Source organism: Leuresthes tenuis, unplaced genomic scaffold, assembly GCF_036924035.1.
Source record: "Leuresthes tenuis unplaced genomic scaffold, fLeuTen1.0.hap1 SCAF_13, whole genome shotgun sequence".
Classification (NCBI taxonomy): Eukaryota; Metazoa; Chordata; class Actinopteri; order Atheriniformes; family Atherinopsidae; genus Leuresthes; species Leuresthes tenuis.
In genome coordinates, this window is record NW_027325367.1 from 17,549,698 (window position 1) to 17,571,012 (window position 21,315).

Consider the following 21,315-nt stretch of genomic DNA (forward strand, 5'->3'; position numbering starts at 1 on the left):
GTTTTTGTTGCATTTCTCTGTACAAACTTTGGTTACAATTGTTGACTTTTTTTTATTCTTTTCTTTGATCATGCGTGGCCGCCGCTTCTCAGGCAGTTTCACATCTTGCTCTATGACAGTGTAAACATGTGATAAATGACAAACCCGAAAGCTGTTTGCTTTGGCCAGTTCATCAATAACATAGGTTTACTCAACAGAGAGTACATTTTTTTTTTTGGGGGGGGGGCTGCAATGATATAAAGGGGTTTTGCCAACTCCAAGCTTAAATTAACTCAAATTCTATAGTTTTTGTTGGCTGAACATTCACAGCATTTAATATTGTGCAATCACTACTCTGAACCACCCTGGCCATTCACGAGCAAGGCCATTATTACCCTGTTATGTTATATTACCTTACCAGTTAGAAAGCGTTCTGTTCTGACAATGTTTGCAAGATACAAAACATTATGATATCTCAAATGTTCCCACCGTTTACATATCACCTCAGTCTTTTTTCTGAAGTATGTTCCAATAAAACAGCCAAGTCTTTCAACCCAAAAGTCACTGTCTTGATTCCATGATCTCCTGCAAAGTTTCTTGTGGTGCTTCTTTAGTCTTGACGTTGGCACTAACCATGTAAATGTTGTTGTCGTTGACGCTGTTGGACATGTGGCATGGATTAGAGCCTAGGCATAGCCATGGTAGTTGCTTTACCTCCCTTTTGAAGCTCTGGCTGAAGAAGTAGTAGATCATAGGATTGTATACTGTGGAGCTCTTTGCAAACATGCATGGCAACAGGCTGACTTCAGGTGGGATTTTGCTACTGTCATGGAAAATAGACCAGAGGCTTACTAAACCATACGGCGTCCAGCAGCCTATGAAACCCATGCTGATTAAGACAGCAATCTGCAATAAGAAAAGGGAACAGTGTTAGTGAAAAGTCCAAATACAGCTTCTTGGAAAAGTACAGCCCTCATTTGCTAGGAAATCTTAAACTTAAATCTAGTGCTCCCAATTACCATCAGAGGGCGCATTATTAGTTCAGAATACTAGTTCATTATCAGGTCAGATGAAACTAAAACTGAGCTGTAACCATTACCCTGAGAACACCATCCCCACAGTGTAGCATGGCAGTGGCAGAATCATGCTGTGAGGATGACTGTAATGCTAAGGCCCGGGAAAATGGTCAGAATTCTAAGGAATGATAGATGGTGCTAAATACTGGCTAATTCTTGAGGATAATCTGATTCGGTCAAAATTACAATGACCCAAAACATACCGCTGAAGCAAGATTCCAGTGGTATAAGGGAACGCATTTAAAAATCTTGGAATAGTTTAAAGCCCAAGACTCTTCAGTATAGTCAATAGATTGCTGTACACCAGCTAACTATCCAGATTTGAAGGAGCCAGAGTAGTTGTGAGACTAGAGGCTCATCCCAAGAGACTTACACCCCATGGAGATTATTGACATTTCAACATATTTAAACAAGCAACTTGATTCTATATATAAAGATAATAAAAACATAATAATAAAAATATAATCAAACAAATCCTAGAGAATAACATCAAATTTGTATTCATTATGCAATGACAATAAAGTAATTCAATCATTTGAATGGCACGTACAATTAACAATTTTTAAAAAAGTACACCCCCATGTCTACCACTCCTTTAAGTTAAGTTGGTAATTATCAGAAACCCCAGTGAGAGACAGGTGGTATTTAAACCTCTGACATATAAGGTTTGCTGCTCTTAAACTGTGTGTTATCGTCATCACACTAAGATCAGCTCAATATGGCCTTTGGTAAAAAAAAATTTAAAAAATGTTTGTGGAAGCCTCAGAGTCAAGCAAGGGGATAAAATTATTTCAAAATAAGTCATTCCACCTATAAATTCTTCACAGGTGGCAGATATTTGAAATGACTACCAGTTTGACAAGGTATTATCGCTCCAGCAAATTCAGCCCCTAAGGCAGACTGTTTGATGCCCAAATAAGTCCCGAAAACTGCATACATTTAAAATCAGCAGGAGCCCGAGTGGTTGAAATAGATTCAAACAGTAACGTGACAGAACTTTACTCAAACACATTTGCCACTTCCTGGTTGCAATAGCACTTCTTAGTTAGGGCTTGAAATCAAAACTACTTAGTTTGGGTTAAAAAAAGAAAAAAGATCATGGTTTTAAAATGCAACTGTCATCCTCATGGTCACCATTTTGCTGGTTGTCTTGGATGCATGTAAACACAACATTACAATGAACCTTTGTCACTTCCTGCTTCAGTTTAGCCAAGAATTTCACTTTGTTAAGGATAGAAAACAATTATACTTAGGGGTACCTTCATTTATACACTTCATATGCAGCAATTCTCACAAGAACAAGAGGTCATATATTCTTCTAATGTAAATGCACATACTTTTGGGTTCCGTGAGCACACATCACAAGAGGTTGTATTTGGGAGGGCAGTCTTTGTTGGATTTTTCCCAGTTGGCCATTAAGTGCGTCCCCAAACCCCAGTTTAACAATATTACAGTTCTATTATTAAAAGAGACCAACTTACTATTAACAGCCTCCGGTGGAGTTTGACAATATTGGGCACGTGGTTGCTGTTTCCTGATTTTCTGTAGGTGAAATAAAGCTTCATAGCAATGCCAAAGTAGCAGCAGATGATGATGACACTGGGCATGACCAGGTTGAAGGAGAATAAGGAGATGACAAAAGAGAAGCCCTTGTGTTTCATCTGTCCCCAGGCAAGTGAGCAGGACAGGCCAAAGGGCTCCGGCCCGTACTGGCCCCAGCCCAGAATGGGAAACAGAGCCCAGATTAGAGCATACAGCCACGTCCAAATGCACAATATCTTTGCCTTCTTCCAACTGATTTTCTCCTCTGCAGAGAGAAAAACAAAGGTTGGTCATTGTCTTCTTCAATAAGCTGTACATTACACGAGTGCTGTCAGTCATTCATCAGTATGCATCATTTCAAAATATGTAATAGTTACGCTTAATTATGCACTGAACAAAATATATCCACATCATGATAAAGGCAGTAAGATTGTAAGATTCCTAAATGTTTTGTGGTCCACCCCCAACAACGTGTACGTTTACAGGTGGGAAGCTATAGTGATAACACAAGAAAAAATTTGTACTTTCACCAAGGAGACTGGAGTTTGTGTCCCTACTAGTACCAATTTGCTTTTTGTTTTATTTTTCATGTTTGCACTTTTTCCTTCTTTTTTATTTCCAAATCACTGCCCCCCCCCCCCCCCATTTTCTTCTTCTTCACCGTCTTATGTTTGCAGCCTCGTAAAAGTAATACCTTAACTTCCTCATAGTGTTCTAATGATCTATTTTTCTATAAAGAAAAAGCAGGGATGAAAGTCAGCAGAGATTAAATAGATATTGCTGCAGGAAATACAACATTTTATCAAGTTTGAGGAACTGCTCTATTGCATCGCTTTAACAAATTCATGTGTGCTATGAATCAATAACCCCATGATTTGTTTAGACATGTTCATGGCCTAGAGGGGGACTTGTTAATGTACAATAATCACATTTTAGGTCAAAGCAGTTGACACTATACAACTGGCTTTGATGTTTAATTCAAAATAATATAATTGATGTAGATGGCTTGAATCTGTATTTTGGAGAATAATCAAAGCTATTCAGCTTAATGGCCATCTGTGTGGAAATTTTAAAATAAAACATATATCCAAACATTTTAAAACAAGTGAATATTTTGGTTGTGAGACCATCATCACTGCAACAAATCCCAACCCTCTGCAGATTTATGTGTTCTGGGATTAAAAGCAATAAAAAGCAAACGATCTTGTAAATGCACTCATCAGCTAGACATGATTAAAATGGGCTAAAATTATGTCTGAATAAATCAAAAAACCTTATGTGCTGCATTTTTGGAGCATGTCTGTAAATATATGCAAAGTATATTCAAACAGGCAGTAACAGTAATATGTGATGACATTCATAAATATTCCAGAAGGCCTTCACATGGAGAGAAATAGCTTATGTAGCCTGGGTGAACTAATCCAACACGCTGGAAACATCATCATAACATGGAGAGCATTGGACAATTTTTTTTTTTTAAAGTCCAAAAGGAGATTGAAATGAGCTTGAAACATTGAGAACCTGTGGATGTAATATCCCAAAATGTTAAAAATGAAAATCCATTTCATTCTGATCTACAGTAATAGCACTCCATCACAGTGGGTTAGTAATCTCTTAGATGGGTCCATAGATTGGCACAGAATTGTTTTGACCTATATTTGTTGTTTCAGATTGCTTTTGTTTTCTTTTTTTTTACTGACATTTATCTGTTTTATCAATATCTTGAAGGACTAATGGACCTGTGTTTCTGCCTTTCAAACCAATTGCTAAACAGCGCAGATGAGATGCAAATTGATTTGCTACTTGTTATTTGCAACGCCGTCTTGTCTTCCTCCTCGTGCCCTTTGTTGATAAGACCTCATTCACGGTGAATTTGTCCTATGCTCTCCGTGGTGTTGTTGCTGTTGCACTGGTAATCATACCTGATTTAAATGGTCCAAGTCTCAAGTGTTTACATAAACTGTGATCTGCTCATTTCAACAGTCAAGTGCTCACATTGTTATTTCTGCTTGTACAGAGCTGCCATGTCAACAGCATCTGAATGCAAAAGACAAGCCTGATATTTTGTCAATGTCTTTATTTCTCTCTCTCCCTGTAATTCAGTTGCAACAAACAGTGAATTTTGAGGTGATGACAATCAGTATCCTTTCCTTAAGGACATGACCCCTGATTAGTTAGAAAAATGCTGTGAATAATGACTTGCAGAAAGAGGTCCTCTAAAGGCTGTTGTTGAAGGATGTATCAACATGTTGTTAAATGCTCACTGGAATCAGTTAGTTTCTCCATAAGTGATAGAAGACTGTCCTGGCTCCGATGCAGTTAAAAAGGCCCAAGCCATGATACTGCCACTACCATGCTTCACAGATGGGGATAAGGCCCGTTGGCTGGAGTACTCATTTTCACCAAAAAGTCCCATTTTAGCTGCACCTCCACTCTAAGAACATTTCAAACGGCCTTATGGAAATGACCTATGCTCTTTAAATCAAACGGGACATCCACTCGCCAACTGACTGCTGTACCTCTGAGCGAGAATCCTCGGCTCTAAATGTGATTAGCCTTTCTAACAATTCTTCAAGCCGTACTCTACTGTGAAAGCAGCTACCTGAAAACACCCAGCGAGAGAATCTTTCTGCCATCTATTGCTTTGTGGATATCTGTCATTTCAATGCTAAGAGTATTGGGCAGCTGCTAAGAGAAACTCATAGCTACTGATTATTGGAACAAGGTTTTAGGAGTGTTCATAAGGCCATGACATTTGCTTTACACAGCCTTTCATAACAGTGAAGTTCCAGAACTAACGAGCTAATGAAGGTCAAAGACATAAATCATTACAAATGAAATTATCTGACTGCTCAAAACTCTTGGGTTGTCCGTACTTCTGCTCAGTGCTCCTCTCACTTTTCACTCTAAAGTCATACTTAACATAGAGAGAGAAAGAAAAATGTTTAATCTTCAGCTTCATCCCTTTTAGAGATCGGCTCATCTTTTACTCACTTAGCAGTGAAATTCTGACCAGGGGCGCCAAAATGTTTGTGTGCTGTCCACTGTGTCTCTGAAAAGTTCCATTTACACCTGTTTCCAGTATTTAAGCCAAGCTTAACTGAATATTTGCTCGCTATTTGACTCAATGTACGAAAGCATTTGCCACAATATCAAGTTACTGCTTTGATCAAGTAACCCAGAAATGTAAGATGTGAAATGAGAAAATAAGTTATTCAGACAGATGAGCGTAGCAGGCAGCTCTTACAAATCTCACAGTAAATGCTTTTTTAAGAACTGAAACATAGTGTTGACATGTCCCTTTTCCAGTTAAGGATCATTTTAAATATTCATGTGGGGTGGAAACACGGAAGCAGCCAACTGCCGTCTTGTCATGCAAAGTGGATTTGTCGCTTTTCCTTTTTGAAGTTCAGTCAATAAAATTCTTGGAGAGTCATTCAGAAATCCTTTGAACTGTTTTTTGCTCATGAATCTGTAATTGTAATGCATCAATCCAGTGGAACAGATTTAGGTTTAAGCACTAAAAGGGTTCATATATTTAGTGCTTGCTTTAACACTTGCCACTGTTGAGAGTCTTCTGTGACTAAGGATGTTATTGTCATCTATTGTGCGAATAAGGTTGTCACAGCAATGTGAGACTGATGTATCACTTTGGTTTAGAGGCTGCTGCATTAAGCTTTTGCTGTGAACCTTCTTGACAATGTTAAATCTTAATATCCCAGTTGAATTTTTAACCAGCATTTTGAAACCAAGAGTTACTTACTGGGAGAGTGCAGATTGAGGGACACTACGAAGCGCACAATGGCCAAGACAGTGAGGTTCATGATGCTGGCAACGCCAAAGAAAAAGCCTGCTAGGCCATAGTAAATGCAGGATACATCTCCCCCGAGCCAGTGGTGGCTCCAGGCGGAGGCAACGGCCAGGGGGTACATGGTGACAGCTGCTCCCAGGTCCGTCACTGCCAGATTCACACTCAGAAGCTCTGGCGGCTTCATCCTTGATGACCTTTTGAAAGCCATGATGAGGACTAGCAGGTTTCCCACGATGGAGAGCACAGCTGAGACAGACAGGAGGAGGAGAAGACAGTGGGGAAAGAAAAGGAAACAGATTGAACAGTGATCTTCCATTTTCATGGTAATGACCCTATGTGAACTGGAAACTACCTCAGAAGTGGATGCCTTTTCATTGCCAATCAACAATCTCCAGAGCAGAAAAATGAAACCAGTAACAGCAGTGCTTTAAATAACTGATTGCAAAAAAGAGTCAATCCCCACAGACCCCTATGTTAAAATACCCAATATCAGAATAAAAACAAGAATCTTTACAATGATACAAAAATGTTGTTGGCATCTATAGTTAATTTATGACAGTTGTAGGGGAGTGATATTGTGCAAAAATAAGTCCTCTGTTTAAATGATACACTAGTGTTGAAGTAAAGCATTTCTAATGGGTGGGCAACTTGGGAGTGCTGTGACCTCAACCCAATGGGTATATATTGTGTCGTCATTGAGTTCTCAGTCAAATCTGTCCTTCACATCATCTGCAGCCCTTTTCTAACTGCCTGTTCGAGATGGGGTTGAGGCTGCCTGGCCGAGGCGAGCCGGGGGTGTGTTTTAAGGTACAGGCGCTGCCTCCGTTTGGTTGGTACAAAGAGCCACATACTAGCGGTGGCTCAACGAGGACATCTTCCCTGCACCAATATAGCTCAACCGCTGAGTGAAAGAGTGCCTCAGCTGGTAAAACTCAAGTTTAATACAGCCAAAGTAAAACAAGGAACTATAGTAGGTTTGAAGGCAGACAAACATCACAGTAGCTATGTCCATGCTGTGTCTGTCTTCACTGCATAAATCACAGATCGTCCCATCTGTGTGTGGCTGAATTTGCTGGATAATTTCACTGCAATAAATCTTCTGTATTTGTACAACATTGACTGCATCACCGCAGAAGTCAAGCTTACTATTCTCCTGTGAATAATCCACCGAATATGAAAAAGCACACAATGTCAGGGCAGGGCATGAGCTTATTCGTCCGAGCTTACTGGAGCATTACCCACTTTATCATCTATCACTTCCTGATTTAAGTGCATTCTTATTCTTTCTTTGCTGTTATCAGACCCCTGATGCTCTGCGCTGTGTGATGCTCCTTCTGGACCGACACACAGGCTGAACACAGTTTGAATACACATTAAAACAGCCCAAACATAATCACAACCTGTGTTCGGAGAGCACTGATCTGTCATGCGTGTAATGTGTATAGGGTGAGAGAAAGCGTAGAACAAACACAGGGCGGGAGGTGCTAAATGCATGACCTTTACTTGTAACCGTGTTTCCACAGAGCTGTGCTGCTAGACTTACTGAAAAAAATCAGATGCCTGCTGAATATGTAGCAATAGCTAAAGGACAGTTGATAGTTCTGGGATTGAAAAACAACAACAAATCTGACAAACTCCAACAAAAAAAAAAAAAAATCTCTGTGTGTGTTTAAACTGTAAGCAACCCATCTGATGGTCAACTCATAGATTTCAGAACTCACTGGGAGCTACAGATCTTTGCACCACTTCCCTCCAGCCTCTCCTCTGTGTATGTATGAAGCAGATTTATAAAGGATCATTTTAATATATTTTCTGTTCACGAGGAAAAAAATTCTCTCCTAATTAATTAGACGTGCCTCAGTTTGTGTAATGCAGCACGAATCTGGGTCTTGGAACACCATCTTCAGAATCAGCCCAGTAGCCCACTCTGTCTGAATTCACCCAAAAAGGGAGGTGGTAGTTGGATTTGTTTCAACACTAAATTATCTATCATTCACATACTATGAGAACATTTGTCTCGTTCGAGCCTTTTGAGACTCAGAGCTATCAGCAGACCCTGAAACTGATCATAAGAACGTTAATTTTTTACACCTCTAACATGTAAAAGTCATCATCACATCAGACTGATTATGTGACATTAAAATGGAACACCTCTCTTGCTGAAATGGAACAGTGACACTTAAAGTACTTATTCTCTCACAGTGCACTTTAGTTCTTGCCCAGCTGCTCTACATAGGCATACGATGCTGTGTTTGATGGACACATTGACATATTCATACAGTTCAGAGAAAAGTGTATACTTTTGCTTTCATTATTCTAGTTATTACTGTCATTAATTCCAGTTGCAGAACGAAGTGTCTGACATAGAAGATGAAGACATCGGCTTATGAACACATAAGAACACATTGTGTCTTTAAAAATTTATTGTTTTCACCTCAGCCCACATGATCATCTATAGTGCATGGACAATAATCCTGGGATTTACACCTCCTCCCAATGTCTTTCACAGGCATAGTAAGGCAGTGGTTACAGAAGGATTTCAGATCATATGTCTTCCCAATGGTGTTGCAAGATAGAGAAGAAACTAAATGTATTCAGTGCTTAAAATATTTGCCCTGTGTGTATGGATTCTGATAGTGTTTTTAAAGCTGTCATAGTCTGATTTTAGAGTAGAGGTAGCAACCCATTTGATTTCTTTGTTTGATTTTAGTCTAGTTAATTGGCTACATCTACACGAACAACAATATTCTGATAGCAACCAGATATGAGGTAAGGCCACATTCAGGGTAAGCAATAATTGAAATTAAGTCTACAAGTTAACTTGTTTTTTTGCCACATTTCTTATCATCAGCACATCTTCTCACACCAGGTTCACTCCTCCACTATTGGTTTTTCCCCATTTACTTTGCCTAAATTATTAAAATGGTGCGTTGGTGTTTCCAAATGAAGAAAATTAGCTGTGTAGCTTTGTAAATTAATAATCTTACATGATTTAATGTGAACATTAAAACTGTGTCTTCATTTAGTCAATGAAAAAGAAACAAAAAACGACTCTCACTTTTTAATTAAATCTCCATATCTTTTCACACGTCACCTAATTATTTTTTAATTGTCTTCTCAACTTACTTTCCAAATGCTCATAGGTGACAGTTATGTAAGTAGTATCCCCCTTAGATTGGACTGAAAATCTGCTAAATGTGAGCATATTAACAGAAATCAAACGATGCACAACATAAAACATGTGAAAAGTGTGAGAACTTTGAAGCTTGATCTGCCTGGCTCAAGGCTAATCACCTCTAATCAAAGCTAGCATATGGTGCTCTGTTTTTGCTAATTTAGCTAACAGCTGAGCCAGTTCAGCTCCAGTTTCCAGGGTTGAGTGTTTTTTCTAAGCATCCTTTCCCCAACAGGACCACCTTGCTCATGGATCTTCGCCACTCTTAATGACATTGTAAGAAATTAAAAACAAGCTAACAAGCTTTTTAGTGAACTAGTACAAGGGAATATAACTTAAGCAGGTAGACAGTCAGATAGCTTAGAGGCAAAAAGCCATTTCAATTAAACAGGCTGTCCCAAGCACTGCTTAAGTTAGCTCATTTTTAAATGACCATTTTTAGTCATGTCATTTCTATGAAAAGGGAGAAAAAAATCCCTCAACTAAAGCTTTTTTGCTCCATTAGTAATGATGTTTAACCAGGGAAGCAACCAAAAATGTACAAATTTCTACTAACTTAGAACTCAACCTAAACCTTAATTTGATTATATCTAACTAGAAGACCAAGTTTAACGGTACTTTTCTGTTCCACAAAAATTGTGACAGACTGCTTCAACGTGTAAGCTTCCTTTCTCTGACTCTCTACCTCCCCAAAATTAACTTTGAACCCTGGACCTCCCACCGGATCCTCTGTGGAACTGTTAAAGCACAAAGCCCAGTGACCCGATCAACTTCCAGCTCACTGAAAATTACTTTGAAAGAAGTGCATCCAAGCCAACAGCTCAAACCACTCACTGCGCAAGAACAAAAAAGAATCAATGGGGAAACGCAACGTTACCCTCACTGCTCAGGTCTACAAGGAGAATGGGTCTTTGACAGTTACACAGCCACTCATTAGAGGTATGGAGGAGTTCACATTTTAAAAGCTCATTTTTAATAATGTAAATTAGGGTTATGAAATTTAAAATCACATTTCGATACATTTAATGCTATTGCTTCCAACTCACCAAACATACCTTTTTTTTTTAAATCACCAGGAGCAAAATGGAAAGGTAGTGATTTAACAAACATCACCGATGCGAAACTGCCTGTGCTCCTCTCCATACAGAAAATAAGTAGGACTATGCACGGCATTCAAATGCAGTAAAGTAATTTCATGAATGTCAAACAAATTTAAATAGAGCATGACAGGAAGATCACAGATCAGCTTTATGCATAATGATCGTACACTCACTTGTACAAGGGTGGGTGAGAAATGGGGCAACTGTTCAACAAACTAGTGGTAATCAGTCCTTTGTACCAGATTTAGACAGATATATAAATGGAGGATGGTTTCGTCATCCTAATCCTAACAGAGCTCTATAATGCCATAATGGCACAATATTGACTGAAAGAGGATTATGTCAGAGAAGGGGTGAGTGGGGGCATTGGTAGGGGAAAGGTGAGCAGTACAGAATGGGGGATTGATAGATATTAAACATTAATATCAAACAAAAGAAAAAATACAATCCACAAAACCGACACGTGTAGAGTCCTCTACACTGTCTCTTAGCTGAATTAATCCACGGAAATTAATCATTGTTTTCAAACCTCATGTTTTAAAAATATGAGGGGAGGATGATCTTTAGACCTTTTGCAAAGACTCTTTCAAGTGTTTAATCGACAGTTAATATCTCCATTTATTGTTTGAACAGTTATGTCATATAGAACAGACTGCTTGAATCCATGAGCTGTAGCCCTATATTTAGAATTTTCCTAGTCTTCCTAAAATGCCAGTGCATGCTTATGCACTTTGCGACAAAGATCATGTCATACATGTGATGCATTGTTCCAATAAAGGGCCTCAAATCGAACTTCTCTTGAGAGTCATTAAGCCGCTTAACCAAGCTTGTATCCATCTTTTACTATATTTACTTATTTCCATCCATTTTCTATACCCGCTTATTCCAGTCCAGGGTTGAAGCCTATCCCAACTGCCATAAGGTGACAGGCGGGGTAGATCCTGGATGGCTTACCAATCCATTACAAGACCCCCACAGAGACAATCATTCAAGCTCAAAGTCACCCTTACGGTTATTGTAGAATCACCAATTAACCTAACATGCGTATTTTTAGATGGTGGGAGGACGCAGGAGTAGCTGAACCCACACATGTACAGGGAGAACATACAAACTCCACATTGAAAAGCCCCAAAAGGGATTTGGATGAGGAACCTTTTTGCTGTGAAGTGACAACGCTAACCCCAACACACAAAGTTTTTTTCTTTAGTTCAATTAGCAGTCCCTAGTCATCCTCTCTGTATCAGCGTTTAGCCTTGAGAGGGACAAAGATTTTTCATTTTAGGCCCCACTTGCACAAGGTCAGTTATGTAGAAGTTATGTAGACTTATACATTGTCTCTAATCATGCAGTTCTATGTTTAAAGTTTCTATTTTGAGTGCAGACATGCATTCATGCTGACAGTAATGTACACACATAGCCAATTTGAGTGATGTAGTCAAGCACAGTTTGAGGCCTTATCCAGGTGTATTTTGACAAACAAAGCTTTTATATTAATTTTTTACCCATCGTTTACATGCAAGTGAAGTTTTGAAGCATTGAAAATGAAACATTTTGGGAAAAGGCTTTGCAGAGCAAAGAATTCCACTTACTTCAAATGTGATGTCATGCATGGACAGACAGTTGTCATACTGTCATGTTTGCTTTGATGTCATAATATATGCCATTATTTTACCTATTTACGTGGCAATGGGAGCTAAGACTGTGCCAATGTAAACCTTGTGAACAGGCCTTTTCACATGTCTGCACATAATTGTACACTGACACCCTGATTATACTGAGCAGAGGAGCTACAATGTGATACAGAGGTTACTGAAACATAATCTAACAGTGCAAAGACACGAAATTTGCTGGTTTTAGACTAGATCTGTTCAGATTGTCAAAGTTGGTTGGTTTTAGAATGAAGAGGTCAAATCTATGTGTCTGCAAGAGTGTGTAATCAGGTGTCAGCCACTACTATAGAATTTGGCCCAATCTTACTTGCCCTTACTTGCCCATACCCCTAGATTTTTCAGGGATTGCCCCTTTTCTTGCAAAGATTGAGAGAACCATCCAAATAGCCCCTGAACACTCCGGTGGAAGGGTTGGATTGTTTTGATACATGGTAGAGGATTGATAGACCCAAATGCAGAGAGGCTGACGGATAATGAATAAAACAATCATTATTTAACAAACCCAAACTAATGGCATTGTCAGGCAGGAAATCCAGAAGCACAAGAAACTCTTAACAACCTAACAAACTAAACACTGAGTACAAGATACAGCCAGACAGAATAACCATGGGGGAAACTACAACAGCGAACTGTCTATTGAGTTAGAGTACCTGAGCGCTATAAATGCTGGGAGGGTTGAAAAGTTGAGTGACAGCAGGTGAGTGATAAACAGGAAACACCCCTGAATGCATCTTGGCTTAATGACAAGAACAGAGTAACTTAAACTGAACCAAAGACTGAAAGTATCTGGAGAATAAGCAGAACATATTTGGAATACAAACTTAAGAGAAACATGAATACGAATACTAGCAGAGCTAACTGCACTTAACTAAACTAGGGACTTGGTGAAACAAAAGCCAGAAGCTAAACAGGGCATAAACAGAACAGAAACACTTGAAACAAAACAAGAATACAACAGAATAAAGAATAAAGCACACATTATAGTGTCTCCTGTGCGATTGTTCTGCATCTGTCATATAGCTATGAAACTCATTGTGCCAGACTTCATTGTAATTATGTAAACGTCCTGAAAAGAGCATAGCCTCCTCCAATAACCCAAATCGGAACAGTCCCATTAGTGCTGATGTCCGACTCAATTTCAATGGTAATGATAGGGTTGTGTATTCCCTCTGTGTGGTGGAGAGAACTGGATGGAGATAAGATATGTAATGATTATGATGAATGAATGCTCTGACATAATGAAATCATTTGGATTTCTTCACATAATTTTATTTAAAACTGGAATAAAACAGAGCATGGTTCCTATATTATTGAGTTCCTTTAACTGGTATGAATGCCACTAGCCAGGATGCCCTTTTTCCATTTGAGAAACCAAATTCTCTTCACGATGTGAAACTTTGATCAAATTATGTCTTTTGATTTTAAACCTTCATTGCTTTGCTCTGTTGTTCCTTTACCAGGGAGACAGCAGTCTATGTTTGCTCATTCCCTTATTTAAGCACAGTTTGGCCAAAGATGCTATCTTCCATCTTCCATTATGCTTTGTACATCTGTCAGTCTGCCTTTGGTTGTTCTGACAAGGCTGCAGGCAGATGTAATGTGTGAAATAGCGGGGGGGTTGTCGCAGTGTCTGTCATGCTAGCTGATTACTACAACTCCTGGAGCGTTGTTAGACGACAGAACTCCAGTGAAGAAAGGATGTGACTGTGCAAATTTAGTGCATCGAAATGTTAGCTTTGGCTTTACTATTAGATGTATAGTATTGCAATGAATATGACATATGCAACAATTGTATAAGTAGTACTAGCATAGCTCACAGCATGGGCATTTTGAGTCAATATCAGCAGGCTAAAACACCCTGCAGTGAAAGTGCACTTAGAAATAGCTCAACCCCTTCTAGACTCTGTGGACCACATTGGGGTTTTGTTCAGCTGTAATTTCTGAACCGTTAGTGGGCATTTTTCAATACAATAATACGTCAATTGAAAAACCAGCACGTATATATACACACATCAGCATGCAGAGCTACTCTTATGTGGACACTGCACTGACCTCCATTCCCTGTGTTTAGCCTACCCCTAACCTAAACCATAAAATTGAACCATTACCTAACCCTATTACATTCTGCCTTATTAGGACTTGGATTTGGTCCTTAGAAGGATTACGGGGGCCACATGCACAACGAGCACATAATTGGCCGTTGGGCACAACTGGACCATCGGTGAATGTCTATCTCTCTTGTAATTTTGGTGTGTAACACACTGCCACTATTGCTGAACTCTACCAACCTTTTTTTTCCCAGTCTATCGAACATTGCCGAATCACCGCTGGGTCTGTTGGTGAACGAGCTCCCTCTGACTTGTTGTCCAGAGTAGCAAATGGGAGCACAAGAAAGAAGGTGGCAGTGATGACACAAAACAAACTGCTAACTTCCCCTTTGTACTCGATTCTCCAAAACATGCAAAGCTATTCTAATAACACGGCATTGTCGAGTGAGGAAACCGAAGAACAATTGACATTCATGATTTATAATAACCCAGCCCCTAAAACATTATTGGAAAACTTTTTTTCATTCCCTTTTTCTCCTGGTTTTCCCTATTGCATAAAGTATCTACTGCTGCCGCCTTCTACACTGGTAAGTTACATCTTATTGCATTGGTGTAGAACGTGGATCCTGGCCAGCAGTTAGAAGCAATCTTTGTGGTGTGTTCGATTGCTATTTTTTCTCAGACACTGGCAACATGAGGAGACCCTGCAGGAGGCATCTTGTCGCTGCTGGTTCTTCCTGTCAATTTGACGTATAATAGCTCTATGTCTCAATGAGACATACACACGTTTGTTTTCATATCCCAATGAGGACATTCCACTGACATAAAGTCTTTCCTACACTCTTATCCTAGCCTTTACCATCAAAACTACATGATTCTGAGTCTAAATATTTCATTAATGTTTATGATGACCCTTTTTTAAAAAGAAACACTGTCCTCATCCTTTTTTTTTAGCACTAATCTTTTTGATGCTTGGCAAATATTAAGTACACCTTTTTCAATCTCAGCCCCTTTTCCATTGGAAACAATCAGCTTTATTGATTCTAATCCAATCAGAGAAGATTTAATTTCTAATCTTATACCTTTACAAATAATTATAGTATGAATATTGACAGGCAATATAAGTTACATAGCTCATCTCATTACAATATAATGATCTGCTGCAAAAGCCTGCATCCTGGCATTCCTGCCAAATAATCTAAATGTCTTTGCAGCAAAGTCACACATCCCACATGTAATAAGAGCACTGCAGAAGCAGGCTCCCGCCGGACATCAGTGGGCCACACGGAAACTCCTTAGAGAGGGCAAAAAGAACACAAAAAAAGAGTCTGAGGTGCTCACCCAGCATCCACACTCGCCAGATACTGATCTGATGGGATCTGATGGCATCTGTGTGCTCCAAGCCGAATCCGCTAAGACCCAACTTCACAACCCACTAGGCCCAAAGGATATATTGCTAACATCCCGGAAGCAGACACTCCAGGACACCCTCAGATGTCTTTTTCCCACGACAAAGGCCTTTTCCATGCCTTTAAGCTTTGTCAGCTGGTACATTCTCAGTCCTCTCAGCATCTGGCCCTTCTGTATCCTCAGATCCCCCCAACTCTGCATCATTACAGTCGCAAATGCCACTCTTTTCTATATATTTTCGTCCTGGCTGCCACTCATCATTACCGCATTAACATCATGCTCACTTGACCTTCCTATGTTGTTCTGCGCTTGAGTTCTGGAAACTGAAGAGACACTAACTGACACTGAATGAAACCAATCTACTAATAGTATGTTACAAGGACTACAAGTTACAACCTAATAACCTGAATAGATTTAATGGGGGGTGGGGGGTGGGGGGGTGGGGGGTTACTTTACAAAAAGTGGTGCTAATACTTTAAATTGTTACTGACATAAAACAGTAGTGTCCAACTGAGTAGACAGATGATTCATCATTATTTCTGTAGAAAATGAAATTGATATTTGTAAACTTAAACAATTATATTGTTCCTTATATGAACCTTCATGTAATAAATCATATAGTTTCAAGGACCTTTTACTATGAAATGATTTCCATAAAGCTTACAAGCTGTACAACATGTCTCACATTTCATTGGCCATCTTGGGGTTGCAAAATGTGTGGCGCACTTACAAAGATTGTTAGGCAGGTGGCAGTGTGTAGGACGACTCATTGATGTTCACTGAAGTGGCTAATGTGCAACTATGCCCTCCTAAACCATGCATTTATTAGAAATCAGTCTTTGAATAGTTGGCCACTGCAGAGACTGCTGTGTGTGGAAGAGGTGCCCTAACCTTATCTCGTTCTAACCCTAACCCTTAAACTAAATATTAACATTAAAAAAAAAAGAATTTATTCATAAGGTCTCCGTAGTAACAGGAGGTTCCCATATGTCGCGGCAGTTTCCTGTCCCCACTAAGACCCACAAACAAACACACACCCGCACACACAGAACTGCTTTGGTCAGTTGGGGTTATTCTTGAGGATGCACCTCTCTTGAACCCTGACCACACACCAACCCAAATGACCCGAAAATAAATGGAGAAGTACTTTCAGTTACCCAGTTGTTTCAGTGTGTACATTAATACTTATGTCCCTCTTAGTTACTGATACAATAAACACACACATACTTGAATAGGCAGCGTTAGTTTCCCTGCCTTAGCCACGTGTAATCATGAAAATAAAATGTGTTTTCCCCGATGAGGCAGGCAGGTCAGAGATTTCTCTCAGTTGTATGGTGTAAAGTGGAATGCAAATATCTCGCTCTCAGGCGAATAGTATTATATCACCTCTGTGCGTAAAATGGCCTGTGAAAAAAAAGTATATGTCTATTCTCAAGATCCCAAAACCAAGAGTAGTAAAAAATTACGCATGGCATTATTAAAAACAAACTGTGGCACAGAGAAAAACAACTAATTTAGTCATGTTTACGCGCGTCATTTAACTTACTTAAAACCAGCAGATAGCAGCCTGCGCCGATGTCCAGCGCCGGTGATAAAGTGGAGGCGTAGATATCCATTGAAAAGATGGCAAGCAACCGAAAAAGGTGACAAAAAGGTTCCTCATGCGATCTTCGTAGAGCGTAGAAAAGTCAAAATATGCCGCTGCTGATGCGCTCCAGTGTCACATCCCTCAGTCCGCAAGCAGGGAGCAGAGACACAAGAGGCTGCAGCTTTGTGCCTATAGCCAGCGGTTTGTTGTCAGGGAGATCATGCGTAAAGGGCAGTGCTACCATCCAACGTCTCTAGTGCTGCCGTGTGACTTTCCGCTGGGCTCCAGCCTACAGGAGAAAGCACTGATCTCTGGTTTGAGGCTGAGGACTGTCTTCCCACAGAAACTACCATCAACAGTTGGAATAAAGAGGATAACTTGTGCACTAGACAGGAATGCTATTATCGCTCTTAAGTCAAGTCTACAGAGTCTAGAATGTCTTAAAATGTACAATCATGGCAACATGAGGAGTGATCAGCTCATTCAGGCAGTATTCTGGATTATGTTCCTGCATTCTTTTTGTAGTGGATAATCATCTTACATATTTCCTTGAAGCTGGAGGGCCACATAACAACTTTGTGGTTATGTAAAAGCTGCCACTGTAAGAGTATGTGGGCCAATCTTAAATTCCTTATGCTCTGTTTCAGACTTACTGTTGGTATTAGAGGAAATGATTAAATCACTCACCGAAAACCTTCATCCATTTTATCTTGACTACCTTTTTTGTGGGGGTTTTATTCTTTAGCCTCTGTCATTTTAGTTTGTGTAGCTTGTGCTCATGTGTGGATATCATAGCAGCCACTGGGGCCACAGGAGCCATTTTCTCAGTCAATAACGGAAAACATAACCCTCGCCTCTGCATCATAAGATGCTTACCCAGAGAGCAGAATGCTGCCGTCTTAAATGTGCTGTGAAATCTGTCACTTTCAGGTGCATTGACAAAATACATCCCCACGGGTCACAGCACTTTGAAAGGCTTTTCCAGCTTCGGGCTCGAGAATTGCATCCTTCCTTTCTACTTAGCAGTGAATGTGGCTCAAGTGAGTTCACCGCTTTCGCAGTACACTGGAGTCTATGTTAATTCCATGAACTGGGATATCTGTTAGTTTTTCATCAACACAAGCTACATGTTTCTATGGACGGCTTTCTCCTTTTTGGAGCACTTTGAATTAAGGCGAAACAAGTCTAAATTAGATATTTTGACCAAATTCAAGCATTTTGAGGGCTTTGCCCCGCTTTGAGTCTCTACACCACTGCCACCACCTGCTGTAGAAAATTCCCCAGGAATCAATTATGGAGATTCAGTGCCCACACTGTCCAGATAGCCTGTAAGACAGGACATCCACGATAAAACACAAGTCACCGGAAGGAGTGCAGAGAGAAAACAATGTTTTATTGCTGCTGGTGAGTGTGAAAAGAACAGCATCAGAGTGTTGTTGGGAAAGTTTTAAACGATGGATCCGTGGCAAGAGCACAAAGCATTTTAAAAAGTGCTTTTGTGGTTTAGAAATGTATTTAGAAACTAAAGGTATCAGTTTGAAGGATATTTTTCTGATAAAAAAGCCTGACAATAAGATGATGTAACTGAGGGAAAGGTGCTGATCTACCTTTATTTGATATCAATCAAACTGATTTCCTAAAGTAATAGCTACTGCCAGCACTGTGTGGAAGACTGAAACGGCCAAAGTACAAAATAAACGCAAAAATACAGAAATGGTTGGCTAAAAGAATATTCCAAAAAATGCCACAATAATAAGATAAGAGTTACTTTAGATAACCGTTAATGTATAGAATGTCACACATATTGATATGTCTTAGGTTTTGTTTGTATTCATAAAACTTATTTACTACTCCCATTTATTTACTTCTTAATTCTATTTCAATTCAAATACTTTTTGGGGATAAATTCTTCTTCATTTATACATGTATTTGATTTTTCATCCTTTTCTTTCATCCTTTTGATGATATTGATTTCTCTATTCTTTTTTCCATTGCATTGTCCTTTACATTTATTTCTGTATTATGTTATCAGCTCAAACTGTATTTTATAAAACAGATTACATTTTTTCCCCTCATTTAATGATTCAGAAACAGAAAGTAAGAAAACCCAGCACTTCCTGTTCCACCACCATGATGCAACACACTTCTTTGTTCAAAGGACTGTGATATCTCGTATTCTCTCAGTCCTGAGAGAATCTGCTTAAAGTACAAAAGCTTAATTTTTCCTCTGCACTATGATGCAACTGCTTATAGGAGGTTCTTCCATCTGCGAGCTGAGCTGAGGAAATAGAACTATTTCAGTCTCCATCATGTAGCGAAAATTTCAAAATGAATTTATTTTCAGAGCCTATCCCAGCGGTCATCAGGCGAGAAAAGTATATATGACTAGATGAAAAAGTTTAGATTGATGAATGAAACTGTAAACTGAAAGACAAAGTACACAGAGTGATTAACGCAAAATTAGATGAATGCAGTTGAAAACTAAAGCCGAAATGTATTTTCCACATTTAATACATTCATTATAGCCTAAGACAAAGAACTCTGCACTCTGCTAACATTAAAGGACACAGAGCCACGCCACCTGAGCAGCCTAAGCTTAAAATTTCTGTTCCACAACAAACTTGTGACACAGACTGAACTATACAGACTGATTGTCAGGTATGCTGTTGAAAAACATGCTGCTGTTGTCATCAGTTGAGCCTCAGAGCACTCATCGCCAAAATATCAGTGAGAGGAGAGATAGGCTCGTCGCGCAGAAAGACATTTGATACATAGATGCCAAGTATGCCAAAATTCTAAAGTAGTTACTTTCACTGCAAGTAGTTACTTTTATAACGCTGTAACTCTATTACTAACTCAGTTACTTTTTGAGGGAAGTCACTGGGACTAAAACAAAATACTTTTTTTTTTAAAGTAACATGCTCAACACTGGTGGTGTTAAATGCCACAATTATAGGGGTAGCCAAAAAGCTAAAAGAATTGCCAGATTCTTGAGTATTGTCTTAATGAGTATTTGTATGGCACGATAGTCCCCAATCGCTGTGTGACTGTAAACAGTGTCTTCCACAAAATCGTCTTAATGTATTTTGTTGCTTTGCATAATCTTTGTCAGTGGGAGCGTGTCAATATGAAATAAAAGAGAACCCGGTATTGAACCCTGAGGAACTCTATATGCCATTTTTGTCCAATCAGATCTGTGACTATATAAGGACACAAAGGAAGTCTCTGTATTTGAAGTTGGATTCAAACCAGTGTCCCATCCAGTTTTCCAGTCTGTGGAGCAATATGTTGTGGTCGAATTGTTGTGTATCCAAAGCAGCATGGAGATCCAGTGAGACAGAAACGTTGCCTGTGTCAATGTCTAATTGGATGTTGTTTTTTTATTTCAACAAGACTGATCCCAGTGTTGTGGTGTGTAAAGAACCCTTACTGGAAGATGTCAAAATATTTACTCTAATAGTGGCTTAATGATTGCTGGTTATAGAGCCTGTGGAAGAAGCACCTGAAAGAAGAGATGTGTTAGAAGGTTCTCAGAGGTCTGAATCAAGAACCGCCCCCAAAAAAGTAAGACTGTGTTCATGAATTTTTTCTCGAACTATTATCTTTTGAACATTTATTATAGGCTTACAAAGGCAAGTTGGTTACAACCAGTTGTATTGGTTACAGCGGTGATAATCAGACAGTGAGATAATTCATTTGCTCTGGGACATCTAGCCTCAGATGTAACGATAGAAGAAAGATGACCATTCTGCAAACTAAGCAACACAGCTCACATGCCATTGTTTCCAACAGAAATATTGGCTATCCAGTTTGACACCTGCACAAATCTTTATCCATGTCTCGTCTTATAGACACATGTTGGGCTAATATTAGAAATGATCTATAAAAAACGGAAACTAACAGATGATGACGCTTT

The 21,315-nt window shown here is 39.4% G+C and overlaps 1 protein-coding gene across 1 annotated transcript; it reads right to left on the minus strand.

Annotated features, from left to right (window-relative positions):
- Positions 1–540: 540 nt before the first annotated feature.
- Positions 541–17,427, minus strand: opn8b (opsin 8, group member b). Its single transcript, XM_072361884.1, has 4 exons — positions 17,358–17,427; positions 6,361–6,654; positions 2,537–2,862; positions 541–885 (listed from the first exon to the last, which is right to left on the minus strand). The coding sequence occupies exons 1-4, from the start codon at positions 17,425–17,427 to the stop codon at positions 541–543; spliced, it is 1,035 nt and encodes a 344-aa protein (XP_072217985.1).
- Between the last annotated feature and the right edge of the window lie 3,888 nt (positions 17,428–21,315).